Source organism: Lonchura striata, chromosome 31 (genome assembly GCF_050655825.1).
Source record: "Lonchura striata isolate lonStrDom1 chromosome 31, ASM5065582v1, whole genome shotgun sequence".
In the NCBI taxonomy this organism is placed as follows: Eukaryota; Metazoa; Chordata; class Aves; order Passeriformes; family Estrildidae; genus Lonchura; species Lonchura striata.
Genome location: NC_140733.1, coordinates 2,897,441 through 2,918,704, shown reverse-complemented (window position 1 = coordinate 2,918,704; position 21,264 = coordinate 2,897,441). Strand labels below are relative to the sequence as shown.

At 51.7% G+C, this 21,264-nt stretch overlaps 2 protein-coding genes across 2 annotated transcripts; both read right to left on the bottom strand.

Moving 5' to 3' along the window:
* Nucleotides 1-3,407: 3,407 nt before the first annotated feature.
* On the bottom strand, nt 3,408-5,968 carry LOC146764743 (uncharacterized). The gene has a single exon (XM_085563668.1). It carries the CDS (start codon nt 5,133-5,135, stop codon nt 3,735-3,737), a length of 1,401 nt encoding a protein of 466 aa, XP_085419794.1. The 5' UTR covers nt 5,136-5,968; the 3' UTR covers nt 3,408-3,734.
* A 2,120-nt stretch (nt 5,969-8,088) lies between these two features.
* Nucleotides 8,089-15,377, bottom strand: LOC146764742 (uncharacterized). The gene is made up of 4 exons (XM_085563631.1): nt 15,342-15,377; nt 11,038-11,205; nt 9,106-10,062; nt 8,089-8,622 (listed from the first exon to the last, which is right to left on the bottom strand). Exons 1-4 carry the CDS (start codon nt 15,375-15,377, stop codon nt 8,365-8,367), a joined length of 1,419 nt encoding a protein of 472 aa, XP_085419757.1. The 3' UTR covers nt 8,089-8,364.
* Nucleotides 15,378-21,264: the final 5,887 nt, after the last annotated feature.

The window sequence follows — 21,264 nt, the reverse complement described above, 5'->3', positions numbered from 1 at the left end:
GAATGTGATTCTGTCAAAGTGGTGATCCTGTAGAAGGGTCTGGTCTTCCTCTGAAGGTCCAGTGATGCTTATGGAGCTCTTGTCCTCTGGGAATGCAGTAGGCAAGGTGGTTGTGGTGTTGGAAATGGTGAGATTATATCCAGGCAGGAATACTTGGTTCCTCCCCTGGGCAGAGCATCCCACAATGGGATGATGTAATTTTATCAGTCCTGCAGTGACACTCAATGGCCCATTAACAGAAGATGGCCCTGGAGGGCGTTATCAGGGCTGAGCCATGGAAGAGATAAAGAACACTGACCCACCTGTTGATAACAGTTTATGGAGATGGGGACTGAAAACACTTTTGGTTACATCTGACACTGTAACCTGAAACAGTGAGGTAATCCCTGCTCGGGGTGGGGGTTGAACACCACCCCCCTTACCCAAACTGGCTCAGGTGTAAAACCCCCACCCTGGGAAGGCCACACACACAGGGGACAATGTCACACTTGCCCCGCTTCAGGGGAGATTTCTGTCCCTGTCACTCCCTTGCTCTCTCCCCTTTTCTCTTTCTTTGCATCTCTCTCTACCTCACATTTACTGTTCAATAAAATCCACTTTGGATTTGGTCTCCTGAGCTCCTTAATTGGAGCAGAGGCATCTCTCTAACAATTTTATTATCCAGATTGCAACATTATTTTGGCACAGTGAGTTCAGGGCACTGTTGTCTGACCCCAGGTGCCTTTGACAACAGCATGGTTCTCTCCTCTGAGGAGCTCGTGGCTCTTTCTGGAGGAACTCTTGAAAAGTTAGATGCAGCTTCCTCTGAGCAAGTTTTGGAAGAACTTATGAGAAAAATGGCTGTTGTGAGTGGCCACTGTAAAGAAAATATTTTGTTGTCCTTCCCTGAAAAGTTTGTTAAAATTATTGAAGGAAAGGGAACAAATGATGCCAACGAGACTGACAAGGATCATTCACCACCCGGTGAGAAACACAAGGCTACTAAAGTCCTACAAGAAGCCCAGCTCAAGTAGGTAAATTCCCAAATAACTCCTGAATTCACAGGCTTGGGCGGAGAAGCATTATTTTCTTGGTCCCTGTCACCTTTGTGACAGCTACACTGACCTTTCCCTTCCTTTTAATAATCTGTATTAGGACAAATTTCGAATTTTCTTTAATCAGAACCTGCCACCATCTGAGCAGGAGCTGTGCTGGAACTGATGAAATTTGGAATTGCCACAAAATTGCTTCTATGGTTGGTTTATTAATGTTTGGGATTTGTTTGCATTTCCATTACAAGTGACTTGTGGGAAGAGCAAATCTTCCTCAAGGCATTTTATGGAGGGTTAAGTTTAATTTCTGCTGAGTTTGCAATGTCCAGTGCTCAGGGGATGCTCAAGGGGTCTCTGGTTTTGGTTTGGCCCTAATTTTCTTCTAATTTGTCTTTATCACTTAAAAACACCTGAAAAATGGCTAAAAAGAGTATTGACCAGAGATGTCAAAAGTCCCACCATTTAAGAGGTATTTGAGGTGGAATTTATTGTTTGGGAACATTTTCTGATGGATCTGTGGGTTCTTGGGGGATATATGGGAGTATTCTCCATATCTTTGCACTCCAAATGACAAGGTGGATTTGTCTGTCACCTCAAAATGACTCAATCCCACTGGAAACCCCTCAATCTAACCCCAAAATTGCTCAATCCCACCTCAAAATGGCTGGTTCCCACCTCAGCCCCATGCCAAAATTACTGAATTCCACAGCCTCCAGGATGAGATGGGGTTGGAAGGTGACTGGGAGAAGTGAGATCCAAATTTGAGGTTGTGGGATCAGGATTGTGTGGGGCTGGGTGGGTGTGATTTATTTTGATAATAAGTAAAAGTATCAGAATTATTGATTTCTGTCCCATTCATTTTCTGTCAGTTCTGATTTGATTTTCAGAGTGCTGCCTGCTCAGCTGATTTTGTTTGTGACCTCCTGTCCCAGACTGAAAAGCAAGATGTGTTCTATTTGCCATCTGTATGGCAGTTGTCCTGTGTTAAGTGGGCAGTTTTTCCTTATCTCTTCCACAATCAATCCTTCCTCAGGGGAGACATCTGCTGATAATGGGCTATTGAATGTCACTGCATGACTGATAAGAACTGCAACATCCCATTGTGAGTTGCCCCGCCCAGAGAGAGGAGCCAAGCATTCCTACCTGCATCTAGTCTTGAGATTCTGGCCCAGCAACACAGCTTTTCTGTGCTGGATTTTCCCAGAGGAACAGCTGCCTCTTCCTCTTCAGAGGAAGACTCCCTTTTCTACAGGATCACTTCTCCAACAGAACCACACCTGACACTGCAGGAGGACTGCAGCCACAATTACAATTGGACTGCGGCCAACACCCTGTCCAACAGAGTGTCAGGTTGTATTCTGGCTCTCTCAGTGTTGTTTTGGCTCACTGCATTATTCATATTTTCATTTTCTTCACTAATAAAAAGCTGTTATTCCTGCTCCCATATTTTTACCTGAGAGCCCCCCTTAATTTCAAATTTATACCAATTCAGAAAGAAAGAGTCTACATTTTTCCATTTCAGGGGAGGTTCCTGCCTTCCTTTGCAGACACCTGTCATTCCAAACCAAAACACCTCCTTTCTCTCCTGCCTTCCTTTGCCTGCTCTGTTTCTCTCTCAGTGCCTCCTTTGACCCAGGGCTGCTCCCACTAAAGACCCTGCCCTGATTTCATTCCCAATCCATGAGCTACAACAACCATGGGTGAAGTTAGGGAGGCTGGCAGTGAAATCTCACGGTAAGATCATGCTCCACTTGGCTTTTGGCTCTTCCATAAGAGCTTTGCCTTCAAGGGCAGGAACATCTTTTCCTGGCTGGGAACTGGAATTCCAGCCCCTGGGAGTGTGTGCCATGGATCCCAGAAGGGCATTCCCGAGGCTCCCAGGTGCTGCTCCTGCCGTGCCTCCCAAGGAGCTGTGCAGGGCAGGGGACAAGGTGCAGCAGCTGTGCTGGTTCTGAAGTCCCACAACAGCCCCTGGTTCCAGGAGTTTCCACACTGCCAACAGCAGTTCCTGGGTTCCATGATGCCCTGCTGTGTCCCCATAGATATTTGGTGTCATGAAGTTCTTCAGTGTCACAATGGCCACCTCACTCCATGAGCTTCCACAGTATCCAAATGGTCTCCTTGGATGGGCAGTGTCAGCATGGACCATTGGCTCCATGCAGCCCCGCTGGGTCACCATGGACTCCTTGGTTCCATGAGGTTCTGGGGGTGTCTCCATGGTCTCCTTGGATCCACAGTGTCACAATGGACAATTGGATACATGTGTCTGAGGCTTCTGGGTCTCTGACCACTCTGCTTGTCAGAGAGCCGAGTCCTCGGAAGCCGGATAGCGTAATGAAATCTTCCTCTATGAAGGCGGGACGGCACACAGGCGGCTTTATTCCAGGAGGGTTTATTGAGGAACAGCAATTCAGGGAGCGAAGGGAGAACAACCACTCCGGGAGGGAGCTCGCTCTGAGAGCCTCGAACAGGGGGCGGAATCGGGATTATAACTGGGACAAGAGAGGGAGGGTCCAGGCATGAAGCGTTCAGTGAGGGAAGGCTTCGGGGGCAGAGTCAGGGTCGAGTGGCAGGGTTATAACCAATGAGGGTAAGGGGAAAGAGCGGTTTCAGGGAAGGAACCAATGGAGGTATAAAGAACAAAGAATTTTCTAGCACCAAGGGATGACAGACATACTGATTGATAACAGGGGAGGCAGGGAACTACACACCTGTCACCTCCCAGGGTAATTCGGGGGGACAGTTTCCCAAGTCCCCTCCCACATCTCCCCCGTTCTTGTTAATTAAATAAATATTTGCCAAAGTCTTGGTAAGCGTCTTTTTGAAGATGGTTAAGGCAACTGAAATGAGAAGGATAATTATGAAAATCCAAAAGAGTCCTTTTAAAATGGAGGCTGCCCACCCGGGAATGCCCCACTGCATCAATAGTTTGTGGACGGGGTCCACAGCCGAAGTTTCCGTTTTGATGTCCTGTACTTCGGTCCGGATCTGCTGGATGTTGGCTTGGATGGAAGTGCTCCGTGATGTTAAATTGAAGCAACACAATCCTTCGAAGTCCTCGCAGCTGTGGCCATGGGCGAGCAGCAGGAAATCAATAGCCGCTCTGTTTTGTAATGTGGCTTGCCTGGTGGTTTGCTGGTCTGCCAGAAGATCGGAGAGGGCGGCAGACGAGGCGTTGGCATGCTTGCTTATCCAACACTCCAGGTGAGAAAGCTCACCGAGGGCCTTAGCTGCTGCATACCATGGTAAAAAGATGGATACAGCGACCCTCTTTGTTTTTCCCCAATCGTAAATTTCGGAGTCACAATTTTCGTCGAATTGAGCATATGATCTTTTGGTGCGTGCCAATTGTCTTTCTTTTTTCCAATCTAGAATTTGAGTTCTGTTTGGAGTGAGGGTAGCAAGCTTGCCAAGGCTGCATGGGCCTCCCTGGAGCCGAGATGGAATTCCCGACCATACTCTGTCCCCACAGATAAGAAACATCCCCCTGGGCAATGTCTTGGGATGAGTGGATGAAACTGAAATCACCTGGCTAGTATAATTGCACCAGGTTTGGCTGTTATATTTTTTACTGATAGGTGTTACATCTTTCCGGTATGTGTTTTTGGCCAAGTCAATTCCGTGCCAATTTTGACTTGGCCTCCTATAATAGAATTTGACACAATATCTAGCTGTGGAGGACCCCAGTAAGTCTAATTCTTGGGGTTCCTCTTTGCTGTTGGGCAAAATTTTGGTCCACTCATCCCAAGTATCGACCGGGTTAGGCCTCCTACCCGTGGTTCGGAGCAGGTCGGAATTGGATACCGGCCAATCATCAGCTACCAAGGGGACCCCTACCAGGCAAGTGGACAGGGGATTGTCCACGTTGCCCATGGCCAGACATAGGTTATCCTGCTGCAAGGACTTTGCCAGCGTGATCCAGACGTTTTCTTTCGGCTGTGGTACCACCCAGCCATCTGCTACATGCAGCCACAGGAGGATGGAAAGCGTGGCTGCAACCAGCTGGGCGCAGTGGGACATCTTCTGTTGTTCCTTTTGGGTGAATGATGTTCTGGCAGCCATCCTAGTACTAAAATTAAACAAAACAATATTACCAACATACATTTGGTTCCCTCCCCTCCCCCAGCTCCCCCTTTTGGGTTAAAATAAAAATAAATTTCAGGACGGAGGGGTAAAGGGATGACGGGTTAGGTATGAGGGTAGAGGGAACGGCACAGGAGGGGATGGGGTGGCGGAAGTTGTTAAGTCTTGCAGAGGTAGGTATGTCCTTGTGATGAGGACCCGGGAGACGATGTTGGGTGGTCTTCCGGTCCTCTTCTTTTTTCTCCGTCGCCACGCCACTGCATTATCTGGTGGTGATTGTGATGGGGTCGCTGGGTTGCTCCTCGCTGGGGGGTCCGTGGTAGTGCTCTCCAGGTACGGTTTGACGTATTTTCCAGGAATCCATTTGGGACCCTGGGCTGTGGAAACACAAGCGTACCCTCTCCCCCACGTTATCAGAGGGTACGGCCCTGAGATGATTTTTGATTCTGGGTCTCTGATGAGGACTGGCGGACGCTCTTTCAAAACTGCCCTGGTGTTATTGCAAAAGTGTCTGAGTGCAGGGGGATTCGGCTCCCGGTCAGAACAATTTAAGAAATTAAGAACATAAAGTGCCTTGCATAATCTTTCAACTGGTGTCATGGCCAGAGCCGAATCGTGTTGTTGTTCTAGCAGCCTTTTTAACTCTTTGTGGGAGCGTTCCACTATTGCCTGTCCTGTGGGGTTATGGGGAATGCCGGTGGAATGGGCAATTCCCCATTGTTGTAGAAATTGTGCGAATCTTGTCGAGGTGAATCCAGGCCCATTGTCCGTTTTGATGGCTTTTGGGACTCCTAATGTGGCAAATGCCATGAATAGATGTTTGATGATATCTTTTGTTTTTTCACCAGTGTGGAGTGACGCAAACACGGCCCCAGAAAATGTGTCTATGGACACATGCAGGTATTTCAGGCGGCCAAAAGGATTATAGTGAGTGATGTCTGTTTGCCACAGCTCCAATGCTGCCAACCCTCGGGGGTTTATCCCCGTTGGCAGCGGTGGAAGGGCGAAGGACTGACAGCTGGGGCATGTGGCTAGTATGGCTTTGGCTTGTTCTTTTGATATTTTAAATTGTCGGGCAAGGGCAGGTGCATTTTGATGGAAAAACGCATGGCTGAGCCTTGCCTGTGCAAAGATGTCTGGTAAGGTTAATGAAAGTGCAGGTGCAGAGTAATGAGATGTCATTGCAAGGAGGTCGGCCATCCGGTTCCCCTCTGCAATAGCTCCTGGCAGGTCTGTGTGAGCCCGGACGTGCATAATATAATAGAGTTGCTCTCGGTGGGAGATCAGCCAGATTAATTCTGTGAGCAAATCGAATAACTGTTTGTTTTGAACTTCTTTGAGCAGGGCGTGTTCTGCCCGTTCTGCTACCCCGGCAACATAAGCCGAATCTGTTACCAGATTGAAAGGTTGCTGAAATTTTTTGAATGCTCTCACGACCGCAGCAAGTTCTGCGATCTGGGGGGAACCCTCAACCAGTTGGATGTCAGACTCCCACTTCTGACTCTCCGGGTCCTTCCAAGTGATCACCGATTTGTGGGATTTTCCCGACCCATCGGTGAACACCGTGAGAGCACCTTTAATAGGTGTTTTATTTTTGAATGACTTTGGGGCCAAATATAACGTGTCTTTGAATATTTTATGTTTAGGGTAATGAATGGAAATCTGTCCAGGGTAACTGTCTAAAGCAATTTGCAAGCTTTCGTTTGTCTGAAGCAGGGATTCCAATTGTTCTAAATTAAGAGGTAGGTAAATGCACGCCGGGTCACACCCTGCGAGGGTCCGGAGGCGTTGTCTGGCCTTTATTATTATCCTAGCTATTAACTCTGCAGGAGTTGAAATAGTTTTCGCTGGCTGGTGCGGGAGAAACAGCCACTCAATGATAAGGAGTGGGTCCTTCCGCCCAGCGTCCCATTGAAAAAGCAGACCATGGAAGTTTGGGCACTTACCCAGTATGGCAAGGGTGACGGGAAGGAGCCGATCCACACGGTGGGCCTGACGGGATCGTATGGCCTCAGCGACTCTCTCCAGGGCTCCTTTGGCAGCAGGTGTTAGCTCGCGAGGGGAAGCTAGGTCGCCATCTCCTCGTAGCAGGTTGAAGAGCGGCGCCAGCTCCTCCGTGGTGAGTCCCAGGAGAGGTCGGATCCACGTGATGGTACCGCAGATCTGCTGGAGATCCCGCAGGGTCCGTGGGTCGTCTTTGACGGTGACAGATTGGGGCGCGACAGTCCTTCCCGTAATGTGAAAGCCCAAATACTTCCATGGCGCTGACAGCTGGATCTTTTCTTCAGCAATTTCAAACCCTGCAGCTTTAATGGCTTTAACAGTTTTGGAAAGTGTGATCTGCAGATAAGCTTGTGTTTCAGCGCAGATCAAGACATCATCCATATAATGCAGGATGATCGCTTCAGGGAACAGCTTTCTGATCGGCGAAAGCACTTGGGCCACAAAAGTTTGGCAGAGCACTGGAGAATTTTTTATTCCCTGGGGCAAAGTGGCCCATTGGTACCTCTTATAAGGCTCCGCCCTATTGATGGAAGGAACGGAGAACGCAAATCTGGGGGCATCTCCGGGATACAATGGGATGTTGAAAAAGCAGTCCTTGATGTCAATGACTGCGAGCTGCCAATCCCGGGGAAGCATGGAGGGTGAGGGAAGGCCAGGCTGCAGGGGGCCCATGTCCTCGATTACCTCATTGACCCTGCGCAGGTCTTGGAGCAGGCGCCATTTGTCTTTGCCAGGTTTTTTAATAACAAAGACAGGAGTGTTCCAGGGGCTAGTGGAGGGTATTAAATGCCCCAGGCGAACCTGCTCCTCTACTAATTCATGGAGCGCTTTTAATTTCTCCTCCACAAGGGGCCACTGGTCCACCCACACTGGAACATCGGTCTTCCAATTCAGCGGTGGGGAGGTGCGCTCTGCAGTGGCCCATACTAAAAATCCCATGCAGGGCTAGGGATATCGAGGCGAGCACCCCATTGGGACAAAACGTCCCTGCCTAATAACATGATGTTAGATGAAACAACAAAAGGCCGAATGGTGGCAATCTGTCCCTCAGGGCCCTCCACACTTACCAGGTGTTTGCTGCGCATGGAGTTGACAGCTCCTCCCACTCCGGAGATTGTGCCACAAGGAGGCACCAACTCCCAGTCGCGGGGCCACTTTGACCGGGGAATGATGGTGACGTCTGCCCCGGTGTCCGCCATCAGGTCCAGTTTGATGGACTTTCCCTGAAGCGATAAAACAGTCTCAATCATTGGTCTGGATTTGCAAACATTCTGTGTGAGGAAGACAAAATTGTCTTCCCCGGAGTCATGTCCAGCGAAATAGTCCTGTGCTGGTGGATCGGTGAGGTCGGCCACGTCGAGGAGGTACATGGCAGCGAAGGGGAGCCCCTTGGTGATGGTGCAAGGTGGTTGATGGCAGACGACTGAGACGGTGACCTCGGACCCCGGCTGAAAACACACCACTTCAGGAACGACGGTAACACGGTCTGGTGTGAGCCTGCAATCTCCGAGTATTAACACTGTTACCTCACAATTACGGTAAGGGGGTTCCAGGAACCCAGCGGGAACTCTCACCAGGTCCTCATCCTGGAGAGTCACAGTGATGGAGCTTTTGAGGACCCGGTGAGTGTCTGAATTTAAGTTGCGGGTTCTACGGAAGAGGCGGAGCCCGTCGTCGTGGCTCCGCCAACCCTCCGGAACTGTCCGCTGGGCCACCGGTCCTCTTGGATGGTGGGGAGGCCTGGGCGCTGTGAGGGGCCACTTGTTGTCCTTGCGCGGCCCCTCCCCGCGCTCCGCGACCCGTTTCCCGCCTGCTGATGGTAGGGCATCGGGTTCCTGGGTATTGGTCTTGGGGAGGGTGTGTACGAGTAGTGTGGTTGCTCCGGGGGCCAGTATGGGCAGTTGGCTTGTATGTGGCCCATCTGGCCACACCCGAAGCACCGGATGGTGTTCATCGTCAACATCGCCTCCCCAATCCCCTTACTTACTGCAAGGGCGACAGTGGTCTCGGTGGAGGCGGCTTTCGTGCAGGCCTCCACCATCTGTGCGATGGTGGGTTCGGGGTCCTGAGGTAAAGTCCTTAATATCTTCTTTGTCTCGGCTGTCGCGTTGGTCATGGCCATCTTTCTCAGGAGCTCTTCCCTCGCTGCAGGATGGTCTATCTGCCGGTCGATGGCCTCCCTCAGCCGGTCCACGAATTTTATGAAAGATTCCTCTGGGCCCTGGGTAATAGCTGAAAAGTTCTGGAGCGGGGTTTTCCCATCGGGGATTTTTAACAGTGCCGCTCGGCCAGCCTCCTTGATGTCATCTAGGACCTCCGTGGGTAACAGTATTTGGTCCTCTGGTTGGCTGAACTCCCCCTCCCCTGCCAGGGCTTCTATGGCTTCCTCTCCCTCTCCAATTGCCTCTGCTAAATTGTGTTTTTTCAGAAGAGGCTTGAGGAGCTTTCTCCATTGAATGTCCCACAATAAAAGCTCGGTGGGAGTGAGCAGGGACTTGGCAATATATTTAACGTCATGCTGGACCAATGTATGGCCCGAGAAAGTGAGGTCCAATACATTCTTAAAGAAAGGAGAGTCTCGACCATAGTCTTTGGCAGCCTTCCTCAGTTCTTTAATCTCCACATATGGGAGTTGCTCCCAGTGTGGCCGCTGCCCCCTGGTCCTCACCACAGGTGCTGCGAACGGCCCCAGATCTTTTGCGAATTCCAAATCCCCATCCTTAATTGCCTCTGCCCTGATCCGAGCCCACCCACCTCCCGGCCTAGGTGTGGGCCGGGGGCTGTCGCTGTCCTCATCCTCATCGGAGGATGAGGCAGGACGAGCAAGGGCTCGGACCTTCCCCTTGGCCGGTGGGCTTCGGTGGCATGAAGCCCGGCAGGCCAAGATGGCCTGCTTCCGGCCAGGCCGACTTCCGTTTCCGGTGGCGTGGGAACCAGAAGAGGCCTGAGGGGAGGCGTGGCCAGGCTCACCCACCGGGGCGTGGCCTTCCTGCAGGCCGGTCCCTCCCGCCGGGGCGTGGCCTTCCTGCAGGCCGGTCCCTCCCGCCGGGGGCCCACCCAGGGGTGTGGCCATGGGGGCTGGAGGGGCGGGTCCCGACGACGTAACAATCGACGCGGTGGTAGGGGCGGGACCCGACGCAGGGGCGGCACTCGACGGAGGTGGAGCCTGAGGGGGACTGGCAGGGGCCCGAAGGGAGTGAGGAGGTGGAGAGGAGGCGCCATTTTGTCCCTCGGTGGCGGGCTGCTCGGCCATGTGGCCGGCGCCATTTTGTGAGGTGTGGTGACAGAGATCAGGAATCGAATAACATGGTTTTAAACTGGGTACAGGGGTTTGAGGGCTTTGGGGAGAGGAAAGAGTCGCACTGGGATGGCCAGTCCCAGGACGAGGAGAGGACAGAGTGGGGCGGGGAGCAGCAGGGAGACGGTAGCAGCCCTGTGCCTGGTTATGGCAGGATCTGCTGCCCGACCCACCCTTAGGGGAAACCGGGTTAGGAGTGGGGGGGGCGGAATGAAGGTTAGGAGAACTGGGGACCCAACTCTCACCCTTTTGTTTAAATAAAGTGTAAATAGAATGAAAGAGTGGAAAAAAATGCCCCACAGAAAAATTCCCCTTTACTTGTAATGCGTATAACAGTTTCCCAATATTTCCCCAGAAAATAAGAGAAGAAAAATCATCCCTGGAGGTGTCAGGGAAGTTATCGAAAATAAGATTAACAAAAGCCTTAAGGTCCCTCTTTTTAAAAGAAATGTTCCCCAAAACAAGGGAGGATTTAACGTGGAGGTAAAAATCCCGCCGGGCAGGAGACAAGCGGTTGCCCATTCTCACTGCAGAAAAAAGGGAAATCCCCAAAGAGACAAAGCGAGAAACGAAAAGGAAAAGAGACAGGGTCGGGTGCCAGACAGGGCACCAGGAACTCACCACAAAAAGACCGCTGTCAAAACGAAAAAGCCTCTGAGGGGGAGAGGAAGCGCTGCAGATCTCATCCCGTTCGGAGTCTGCTCCCAAACTCGAAGTCGAACCAGGACGAGGTGTCTGCAGCCCGCGAGGTAGGCGATCTTCTTCAACGAAGAGCAGCCGCTCGTGGAACTGGCGGCGAACGGCGCTTTTCGTCCTCGGGCAGCCGGATCACAGAGCCGATGCAGCCGAGGAGACGCTCTGCGGCTGACTCCTGAGAGGGGCCAGTCTGTTCGGGCGCCAGTTGAGGCTTCTGGGTCTCTGACCACTCTGCTTGTCAGAGAGCCGAGTCCTCGGAAGCCGGATAGCGTAATGAAATCTTCCTCTATGAAGGCGGGACGGCACACAGGCGGCTTTATTCCAGGAGGGTTTATTGAGGAACAGCAATTCAGGGAGCGAAGGGAGAACAACCACTCCGGGAGGGAGCTCGCTCTGAGAGCCTCGAACAGGGGGCGGAATCGGGATTATAACTGGGACAAGAGAGGGAGGGTCCAGGCATGAAGCGTTCAGTGAGGGAAGGCTTCGGGGGCAGAGTCAGGGTCGAGTGGCAGGGTTATAACCAATGAGGGTAAGGGGAAAGAGCGGTTTCAGGGAAGGAACCAATGGAGGTATAAAGAACAAAGAATTTTCTAGCACCAAGGGATGACAGACATACTGATTGATAACAGGGGAGGCAGGGAACTACACACCTGTCACCTCCCAGGGTAATTCGGGGGGACAGTTTCCCAAGTCCCCTCCCACATGTGTCCCTGCTGTGTCACCATGGCCCCTTGGTTCCATGGGACCCCAGGGTCACAATTGACTCCTTGCTTCCACGTCACCCCTTCAGTGCCAAAATGGCCCCTTCATTCCATGGGGAACACAAAAGATTTATAGAAACATTGAGCAAATCCTGCTTAACATAGCTGGAAACATCTGTTTGCATTCGAAAGAGAGGTTAAAGGTGAGGCTGGCACCAGCAGCTTCCATCTGCAACATGGATCCAGGGAAAGGACAGGGACAGAGAATTCAGCTGGGAGACTCAGAGAATTCTGCTTCCAGAGATCATTTCTGACCACACTGTCCCTTGTAGAAAGGTGACACCATTCCAGGCAGCCTGTACTGAGCAGGTGGCTCCTGAGTGGGGTTTGTTGTTTAGGAAACCTGCTCAGGCTTTTTCGGTCTTTCTTTACCAACAGGAAAACTTCTCCTGGGCCTGTGTGCAGGCAGAGCCCTGAGGAGAGCAGGTGGGACACGGTGCAATGGGCTGGGACATGGAGCTGCAGAGCTCAGGGACAAGGTTCTGCTGCAGGGCACAGGGATGTCAGTGCCAGGTGGGCAATGTCAGACATGGTGAGGCTGGGGGTGAGGAGCAGCCTGTCCAAACAGCGTCAGTCCTCAGGGGGCTCATTCTCCTACATGCCCAGACCTCCTAAGGAGACACTGAGCATCAAGATCACCTGGGGAATGCTTCTATCAGGTCTTCTCTGAACTCGGAAACAAAACAATATTGCTTTTATAAAAGAAAAAAATCAGGAGGTGCACTTGGAAATCTTCCTCCTTACAAGAACTCCAAACTGACTCCAATCAGCTGCACAAGCCCTGGAGATTTCCAGACCATTGAATGAAGGCAAAGAGCACCTGAGGGCTTTCTGTATTTTAATGATCCCTACGGTGGATTTGGGGCTGAGTCCAGGACCCTCAGGCACTGACAGAAGGCTGAAGGAGCTGCTCAAGGAGTCATAAGCAAAACTCCAAGGCCCTTGGAGCATCACTGAGGGCTGGGGCTGCCAAAGGCTTCCCAAGGACTGGGGGGAGCAGATCCTTGAGGCCAGGATTGCAGGGAGCCCAAGGCTCAGAGCAGGGAACTGCGATGCTGAGCAAGGCCTGGGCTGGCTGGGGGAAGCAGAAAGGCCAAGCCCTGAGCCCAGCCTGGCACAGCAGGGCCTGTCCCTCACGGGTGGCTCGGGGCTGTTTGTGGGGCAGGGGGATGTGAGGGGCAGCAAGGACAAATGTCACAAACCTGTGTGACCGTGCAGATCTTCATGAATCCAAGGGGCCGGTGTGACACTGTGGGAAGTTGTGGAACCAAGGGGATCATTGTGGCAGTGTTGGGCCCATGGAACCAAGGGGCCAGGGTGACACTGTGGAGCCTCATGGACACACGAGGCCATTGTGAGTCTGCAGGATTTAACACCCCAGAACACTGAAATGCTGGGGGTCACCAAAGGTTCCTTTACTTGAGTTTGGTGCACAGGAGAAACATCAACCTGATATTCTCACCATAGCGAGATGCAAAGGATATTCTTGGTAGGAAGGGACCCACAAGGATCATCAAGTCCAATTCTTTAGTGAATGGCCCACACAGGGATTGAACCTACAGCCTTGGTGGTACCAGCACCATGCTCTAACCAATGGAGCTAAGAGGTCAAAATGACACAAAATTTTACTGACAAAATATAGACAAGAATGGAACTTTACCTAAGGCTTTAATACAACACCCTCTTCAACATAAATCTCTTATCTTAGCATTAACTTCAGTAACTTAATCAATATAACCTAAAAACCTTTAACCCTTAATATGTTAATTTTTCAAAAAATGTTCCAGGTAAGTAGGATTAGAAAGAGGATAAATAGAGAACAACAGAAAGGCAGCTGATCTATAGAAAGACACACACACAGGCACCAACTGCTCAGGTTCCAGTGCTGCTATTAGAGGAACCCCAGGAGAAGGCAGGATCCAGACCATGGGCTGGCCTCGTGCTCCGGCTTTTAACCCCCTGAGCCTCCATGGGCCCGCCCCTGGGGTGGGACTGCCAGGTGATTGCCCAATCAGAGCCAGGGTAGGCACCAGCTGCTGGTGTGTGATTGGTTGACAGCTCAGCCAATCAGCACCGCCCCTGCTGTGTGATTGACAGCTCTGCCAGGCCAGGCTGGGGGCGGGGCTCTGTCCCACCACAAACCAAGGCCTGACCCGGCCCCGGCCCCACACGGGCATTCCGAGCATCCCAAGGTGTCTCGGGACATGGATCTCATCCAGCCTCTGACAGCGACCACGGGGACACTGGGGAACCTCATGGAACCAAGGGTCAATTGTGACAGTCCAGGTCCAAGGACACCACGGTGACACTGCAGAACTTCATGGAACCAAGGAACCACGGTGACACCATGATCCATCATGGAATCAAGGAGACCATTGTGAACTCAGAGACCCCAAGGAACCAAGGGTCCATGGTGACCTTATGCAGCCGCAGTGTCACAGAGGAGCCGTTGTGACACAGCGAGGGCACACGGAGCCGAGGGGCCATTGTGACACATCAGGGCTTTGTGGAACCACAAAGCCATTGTGACACTGCAAGGCCTCATGGAAACATGGGGCCATTGTGACACTGCAGAAGCAAGGGGAACATTGTGACACTCCAGGGCCTGATGGAACCAAGGAGACCATTGTGACACTGGGGGATCCCACGAAACCAAGGGAACATGGAACAGGTCTGGCTGCCTTGACCACCCAGGGGCCAATTCTCATCTGCCTATGAAACACTGGGACCATGTGCTTTTCTTTCTTATGGGAAAAAAACATTCACCTCAACTAGGATCACATGGCCAAAATTGGGCATCTGACGCCAGAATTCCCTATATCCAAGGATAGCTCCCAGATAAAAGCTGCCAGGACTGACAAGTCTGGCTGGCCTTGTCTTCCTGAGGGCTGGCACTTATTTGCCTCAGAAACATGGGGGCTCTGTGCTTTCCTTCCTAAAGAAATGGCCAAAACTGAGATTCCACCTCCAAAATGCCATATGTCCAAGGATAGCCCCTAAACAAAAGGGGCCAAGAGAGCCAGATCTGGCTGGCTTGGCCTAAGGCAACCTCTCATCTTCTTCCAGAGCACTTGGACTTCACGCTTCTCTTACCCATAGGAAAAAACCCATCCATCTTGACCAGGCGCCCATGGCCAATACTGAGAATCCACCTCCAAAACAACATACAGCCAAGGATTTCTCCCAAGTGAAATGCCAGGAAAGATAAGTCTGGCTACCCTTGGACCCTTGGGGGCTGCCTCTCACCTGCCTTGAAACACTGGGGCTTGCTGCTTTCCTTCCTATGGAAAAGATCTGTCCTTATGTATGAAGAAATTACCAAAAATGGAATTCAACCTCCAAAATTCCCTATATCCAAGGGTTGCTTTCAGACAAAAGCTACCAGGACAGAGAGGTCTGGCTGCCTTAGGCCTCTAGTGGCCACCTTTCATCTGCCCCACAAACACCGGTGTTCCGTGCTTTTCTTACCATGCAAAGAACAGACCTTCTCCTCCGGGTGTCCATGTCTGAAACTAGGATGCCACCTCTAAATATCCCTATATTCAAGGGTTGCTCCCAGACAAAATCTGCCAGTACCATCAAGTCTGGCTGGCCTTGGCCTCAGGTGGCTGCCCCTGCCACACTGGGGCTCGGTTCTTTCCTTCCCATGGAGATCACTGTGACACTGTGGGCACCTCATGGAACCAAGGGGATCATTGTGGCACCACTGGAGCCCATGGAACCAAGGGGCCATGGTGACACCGCGGGGCTTCATGGACCCAGAGACCATTATGACTCTGTAGGGCCTGATGGAACCATGGAGACCATTCCGACCCTTCAGGGCCTGGTGTCACCAAGGGGGCATTGTGACACCTCAGGGCCTCCTGGAATCAAAGGACCATTGGGACACTGTGGGGCCCCATGGGATAGGAGAACATGGAACAGGTGAGGCTGGATTGGCCTCCCATTGGCCACCTGATGGGTCTGGCTGATGTTGGAATGTCAAGGGCTGCCTCTCATCAGCTCCTGGAGCACTGGGGCTCAGTGCTCTTCTCTGTATGGAAATAACCGTCTGTTATTTCAGATGTCCATTGCCAAAATTGTACCCTCCCTAAAAATTTCCTATTTGTAAGGGTATCTCTTAGAACACAATCAGGCAGCTCTGGCTGGCCTTTGCCTCTGGTGGTCAACTCTCATCCTCCCCTAAAACAGTGGAGCTCTGTTTCTTCATTCCTTTGGAAAACAACTGGTCTTCATGTCCAGGGACCATGCCTGGCCAGGCTCACGGAACCATCTGCAGCCCCGGGCAGACTCTGCCAGTGCTGCCATCCTCCCTCCAGTGAGAGAAAAGGACACAGGGCAGGCACACAGAGGAGCAACATGAACACACCGAGGGCAGGGAACAGGAAGTTGAGCCCCAGATGGGAGGGATGAGGAGATGCCTTGATCTTGGGGCTGAAATCCTCTTGTAAATCTATGGAGAAGGATGTAATTGATACATCAGACTCTCTTTTTCCCTATAATGCATTGAAATGTATGGGGAGATGACTTGTTTCAATAATGGTCTCCATGGTAAATTAAGCAAATATTGCAATAGCTGTGATCGCATGAGAAGTTTGAAAAAAGAAAGAGAGCAGAGTGATGAGACCCTGTGCACCAGGGAGAGAAGATCTCTGTTCCCAGAGATGAAGATGATTTCAGAAATAGATTAAGAGAACGGTTGCTCCTAAGTAGCTCATCTTTAAACCCATACATCATACACTGACATGGCCCATAAACACAGACGTGGGAAAAGCTGTGAAAAAATGTGAGGGACTTCGCAATTGCAGATTTCTCCAGGAAGCTGCTCTTTGTGGAAAATGAGAGACACAAGAGAACTGTTTTCTTGTGCAGAAGTGTCCATAGCAAGAAAGAGAGACTCCATTCCCTAAGTGAACTAAAGAAGGACTATTCTAGAGGTGGTAAAGTGACTGAAAATTTTTTGGTTTGTCTTTTTATATAATCAGTATGTAAGAAAAGGTTGTATGGAGAGGGGATGTGTTCTGAAAGTTTTGTTCTGATCCTTATTACTCTTTCTTTTAGTTTCTTTTAACAAACTTTTCCTTATACTGTTAAAGTTTGAGCCTACTTTGCCTTTCTCCTAATCCTATCTCGCAGCAGAAAATGAGTAAGAATATTCTAGTGAGTGCACTGGTAATTAGCCAACATTGAACCCACCACATTAATTAATGTATTGGCCGAGAAATCTCAAATTGGCGAACCAAAACCACTACAGAAACCTTCCTGATTAATAGCCCCAGACAAGAGGGATATCAAGGCAGAGCCATGGTTTGTCAGGACTTGTTTGATTCTAATTAGCCCTGTGGTGCATTTGGAGCTGAACCCTGGAACCTCAGGGCCTGAGAGGAGTTTGCACAAACCTTTCCAGGATTCAAAGTCAAGAAGAAACACCCAAAGTGTCTCAAGGCATTAATGGACCCACTGAGGTCCATCCCCAACACAGGCTCCTCATGGACTCCTTGGAGGAGGGAACCTCTCAGAGACTCCAAATGGCACAAAAACCTCTCAGTTTTGAAAGGACAATCCAAAATACCTTAAAAAAGCTGAGTATCTCAAAGCATTAATGAGCCCCACTGAGTGTCAGTACAAAGCTCTCAAGGGACTCCTTAAAACAGAATATTGGAGGCCATGATTGTAGAAACCTCTCAGAGACTCCAAGGCAAAAGCAAAAGCCAAAGTCCTTTGAAAAACCTGCAGTCCCTGGGAGCATGAAGGAGCCCCCAGGGCCATTCCTGACCAAGGCTCCCCAGGGACTCCTTCCAGCAGATCCTTGAGGCGACTTGGATGTGGGCTAGGGGGGATGCTGAGGGCAGCACCAGGGGCTGACAGTGCCCAGCCTGGCTGGGGCTGTGCCAGGAGGCCCCAGGGCCTCAGCACAAGGTGTCTCCTCACAGCCCTTGGTGGCACAGACCCTGCTGTGCCCCAGGGCACCAAGACTTGGCTTCTCTTTGTCCCCACCTGGCATCAGTGCCTCCAGTTCTCTGCTCTGCCTGGGGCCTGGGGACACTTTCTCAGTCGTGTCCCTCAGTGGGACCCATTAAAAGTCCAAGAAACTTTGGAGTTGGATTCTGACTTGGAGTTCTGGAGAGGTTTCTGCAGCTCCCTCTCAGGGCCTGATGCTCAGGGCCTGAGCAAAAAGCCCCAGAGGGTCATTAAAGTCCTTGTGCTGTGTCTGTGCTGCTGACCTGGGCCGGGCTCCTGGCACAGAGGGTGATGCTGGTAACCAAGCAGAGCTTCAAAAGCACATTTCTCTTGCTGAGCAGCTCTTCTCCCAGCCCAGCAGGGCTGGGGCACTGCCTGCAGCCAGCCCGGGCACAGCACAGAGGCACAGAGAGCTTCAATCAGTCAGGGCTGGGAAGGGGCTGAGAAGTGCCTGGGGCAGAATCACTGCCAGCCCTTGGCACAGGAACCTCTGGCTGCAGGACAATGCAGCTGCAGCTCCTGGAGAGATCTCCTAAAGCTGGAACATGCCAATGCCCACAGCCCCTGTGAGAGCATTCTCTGCTCATCTCCTGTGCAGAGCAGCCAGGGGTGCCCAGGGCTGTCCTGCAGAGCAGGGTCCTGCAGCCCAGGGCGCTGTGCTGGGCCAGGGACTCTGCTGCCTGCCAGGGACAGCTCTCAGCCGGCCCTGGAGCTGCTCCCAGCGCTGGCCAGGAGCTGTGGGGGGAAGGAGCCACCCTGAGCAGGGCAGGTGCTGCTGCTGAGAGGGGCTGGCTGGGGCAGGGCTGCTCCCAGCTCCAGACCAGCCTGGGCACAGCTCCGGAGGACACTTCCCAAAGAAGGTAAGCCTGGGATTGCTGTAAAGATCAGGAGCTTTCCTGAGAGTGTTTCTATTTCCTGTTTGGATCAGGATGGGACAGTTGGTTTGGTGACAAAAAGATTTTTGCTTTTTATGTATTTTTCTTACATTCATAGCTCTGTTAATTACTATTTTATAGTTATAAATCTATAATCCTTACCTGACTCCATTAAACCTTTAATTAACTCTATTTAACTGCTATTATATACTTAAAATAGTTATAATCCTTAATTAACTTCAATATGTTTCCTTACCTTTCTCTTAGATTTTAGAACAATAAGCTGTCTAAATATATTTTTAAATATAATATAGTCTGATTATCAGGAGGAGGACCTACAAGAAGTACATGTTGGTTTTTGAATGTAAGCAGAAATAACAAAAACTGGGGCTAAGAAGCCCTTGGACCTACTCCAATTGGTTGTGTAATTGGGGCAACTGAATCTCCTATTGGATGTTCCCGTTACACGTCCTAATTAATCAGCCTTAATGAATTGTTGAAATCAGGGGCAGGGCATTCCCCATTCACCCTGGGACACATGGAGCCTTCCAATAAATGTCTGATTTTTCCTTTGCTGTTCTAACACTGTTGCAAGGGGTTTTTTTTTCTCTTTGGACTATAGACAACAGGGCGATGATAGAAGCAGAACAGGAATTGAAATCCCAGAATGACAGAACATTCGGAGTTGAAAGGGACACACAGGATCATCAAAGGAATGTTTGAACATTTACAGACACTCCAGAACTGTGACTTTGGCTGGTCAGTGTCTCTGCTGGGAGCCTCCCAAAGGGCCTTCAGCCACTCCTCAGCCCTGGGCAGCAGCAGCATCACCTCTGCAGGGCCCAGCAGGGCTCTCCTGAGCTGCCCTTGCCCAGCTGCACACAGAGCCTGCCCCAGCCAGGGCCCTGCACACAGGCAGGTTTCTGTAGGGCCAGGCCGAGGGCACACAGGGTGGGATGGGCTCTGTGAGCGCTGGCAGGGACAAGGCACCTCTCAGGAGGGGATGTCCAGGCCCAGGGAGATGCTCAGGGAAGCAGAGGGGGCTGAACAGAGCAGTGCTGGGGGAACAAGCACATCCAGCCCCTCACTTTCCCTCAGCCACAGGGAATCCTTTGCCTCTCACATCTCTCAGTGGCAAACTCTGGGTGCAGCAGGAATGATGGGGATTTCTGACCTCAGAGAGCCAGGAATGGTGAGTGGGTAGGAAAACAATTCATAAAACCAACTCCTCCAATCCTTTTGATCTGGTAGTGCAGATGGTAGCAAGCCTTTCTGCAGTAGGAATGATTCCCCTGAAAAATCCTGAATATCCACCCTTGTCCCTCTGCCAAATGGCCACAAACCCAGGGCAGCAGGGCAGGGATGGCTCCTCAAGAGCCCTCATGCACTGGCCTGACCGCTCCTGGCACACTCAGCCAGCACAACTGGAGCTCAGGCAGGGACAGGGATGAAGGTTTTCCCAGAGCAGGAACAAGGGTGGGTGAATCCCAGCAGGACAATCTGCAGGGAATGGCCCAGGTTTGGCTCCAAGCAGCTTCTCCTGACTTGTCCCTGTCCTTTCTCCATGAACAGGTGCCCATGTGCAGCCACAGCAAATGTCCAACAGCAGCTCCATCAGCCACTTCCTCCTGCTGGCACTGGCAGACACGCGGCAGCTGCAGCTCCTGCACTTCTGCCTCTTCCTGGGCATCTCCCTGGCTGCCCTCCTGGGCAACGGCCTCATCATCAGCACCGTAGCCTGTGGCCACCACCTGCACATGCCCATGTTCTTCTTCCTGCTCAACCTGGCCCTCAGCGACCTGGGCTCCATCTGCACCACTGTCCCCAAAGCCATGCACAATTCCCTCTGGGACACCAGCACCATCTCCTACACAGGATGTGCTGCACAAGATTTTTTTTTCTTTTCTGTGCTGCAACAGAGTATTTCCTGCTGACCATCATGTGCTACGACCGCTACGTGTCCATCTGCAAACCCCTGCACTACGGGACCCTCCTGGGCAGCAGAGCTTGTGCCCACATGGCAGCAGCTGCCTGGGCCAGTGCCTTTCTCAATGCTCTGCGGCATACAGCCAATACATTTTCCCTGCCCCTGTGCCATGGCAATGTCCTGGGCCAGTTCTTCTGTGAAATCCCACAGACCCTCAAGCTCTCCTGCTCCAATTCCCACCTCAGGGAACTTGGGCTTCTTGTGGTTACTAGCAGTTTTCCTCCTCCTCGTCCTCCTCCTCCTCATCCTCCTCCTCGACCTCCTCCTCCTCGTCCTCCTCCTCTTCCTGCTCCTTGTCCTCCTCCTCCTCGTCCTCCTCCTCGTCCTCCTCCTCCTCATCCTCCTCCTCTTCCTGCTCCTCCTCGTCCTCCTCCTCCTCGTCCTCCTCCTCCTCGTCCTCCTCCTCGTCCTCCTCCTCGTCGTCCTCCTCCTCCTCTTTGTCCTCCTCCTCCTCCTCCTCGTCCTCCTTCTCCTCGTCCTCCTCCTCCTCCTCCTCATCCTCCTCCTCCTCCTCCTCCTTGTCCTCCTCCTCCTGATCCTCCTCCTCCTCGTCCTCCTCCTCCTCGTC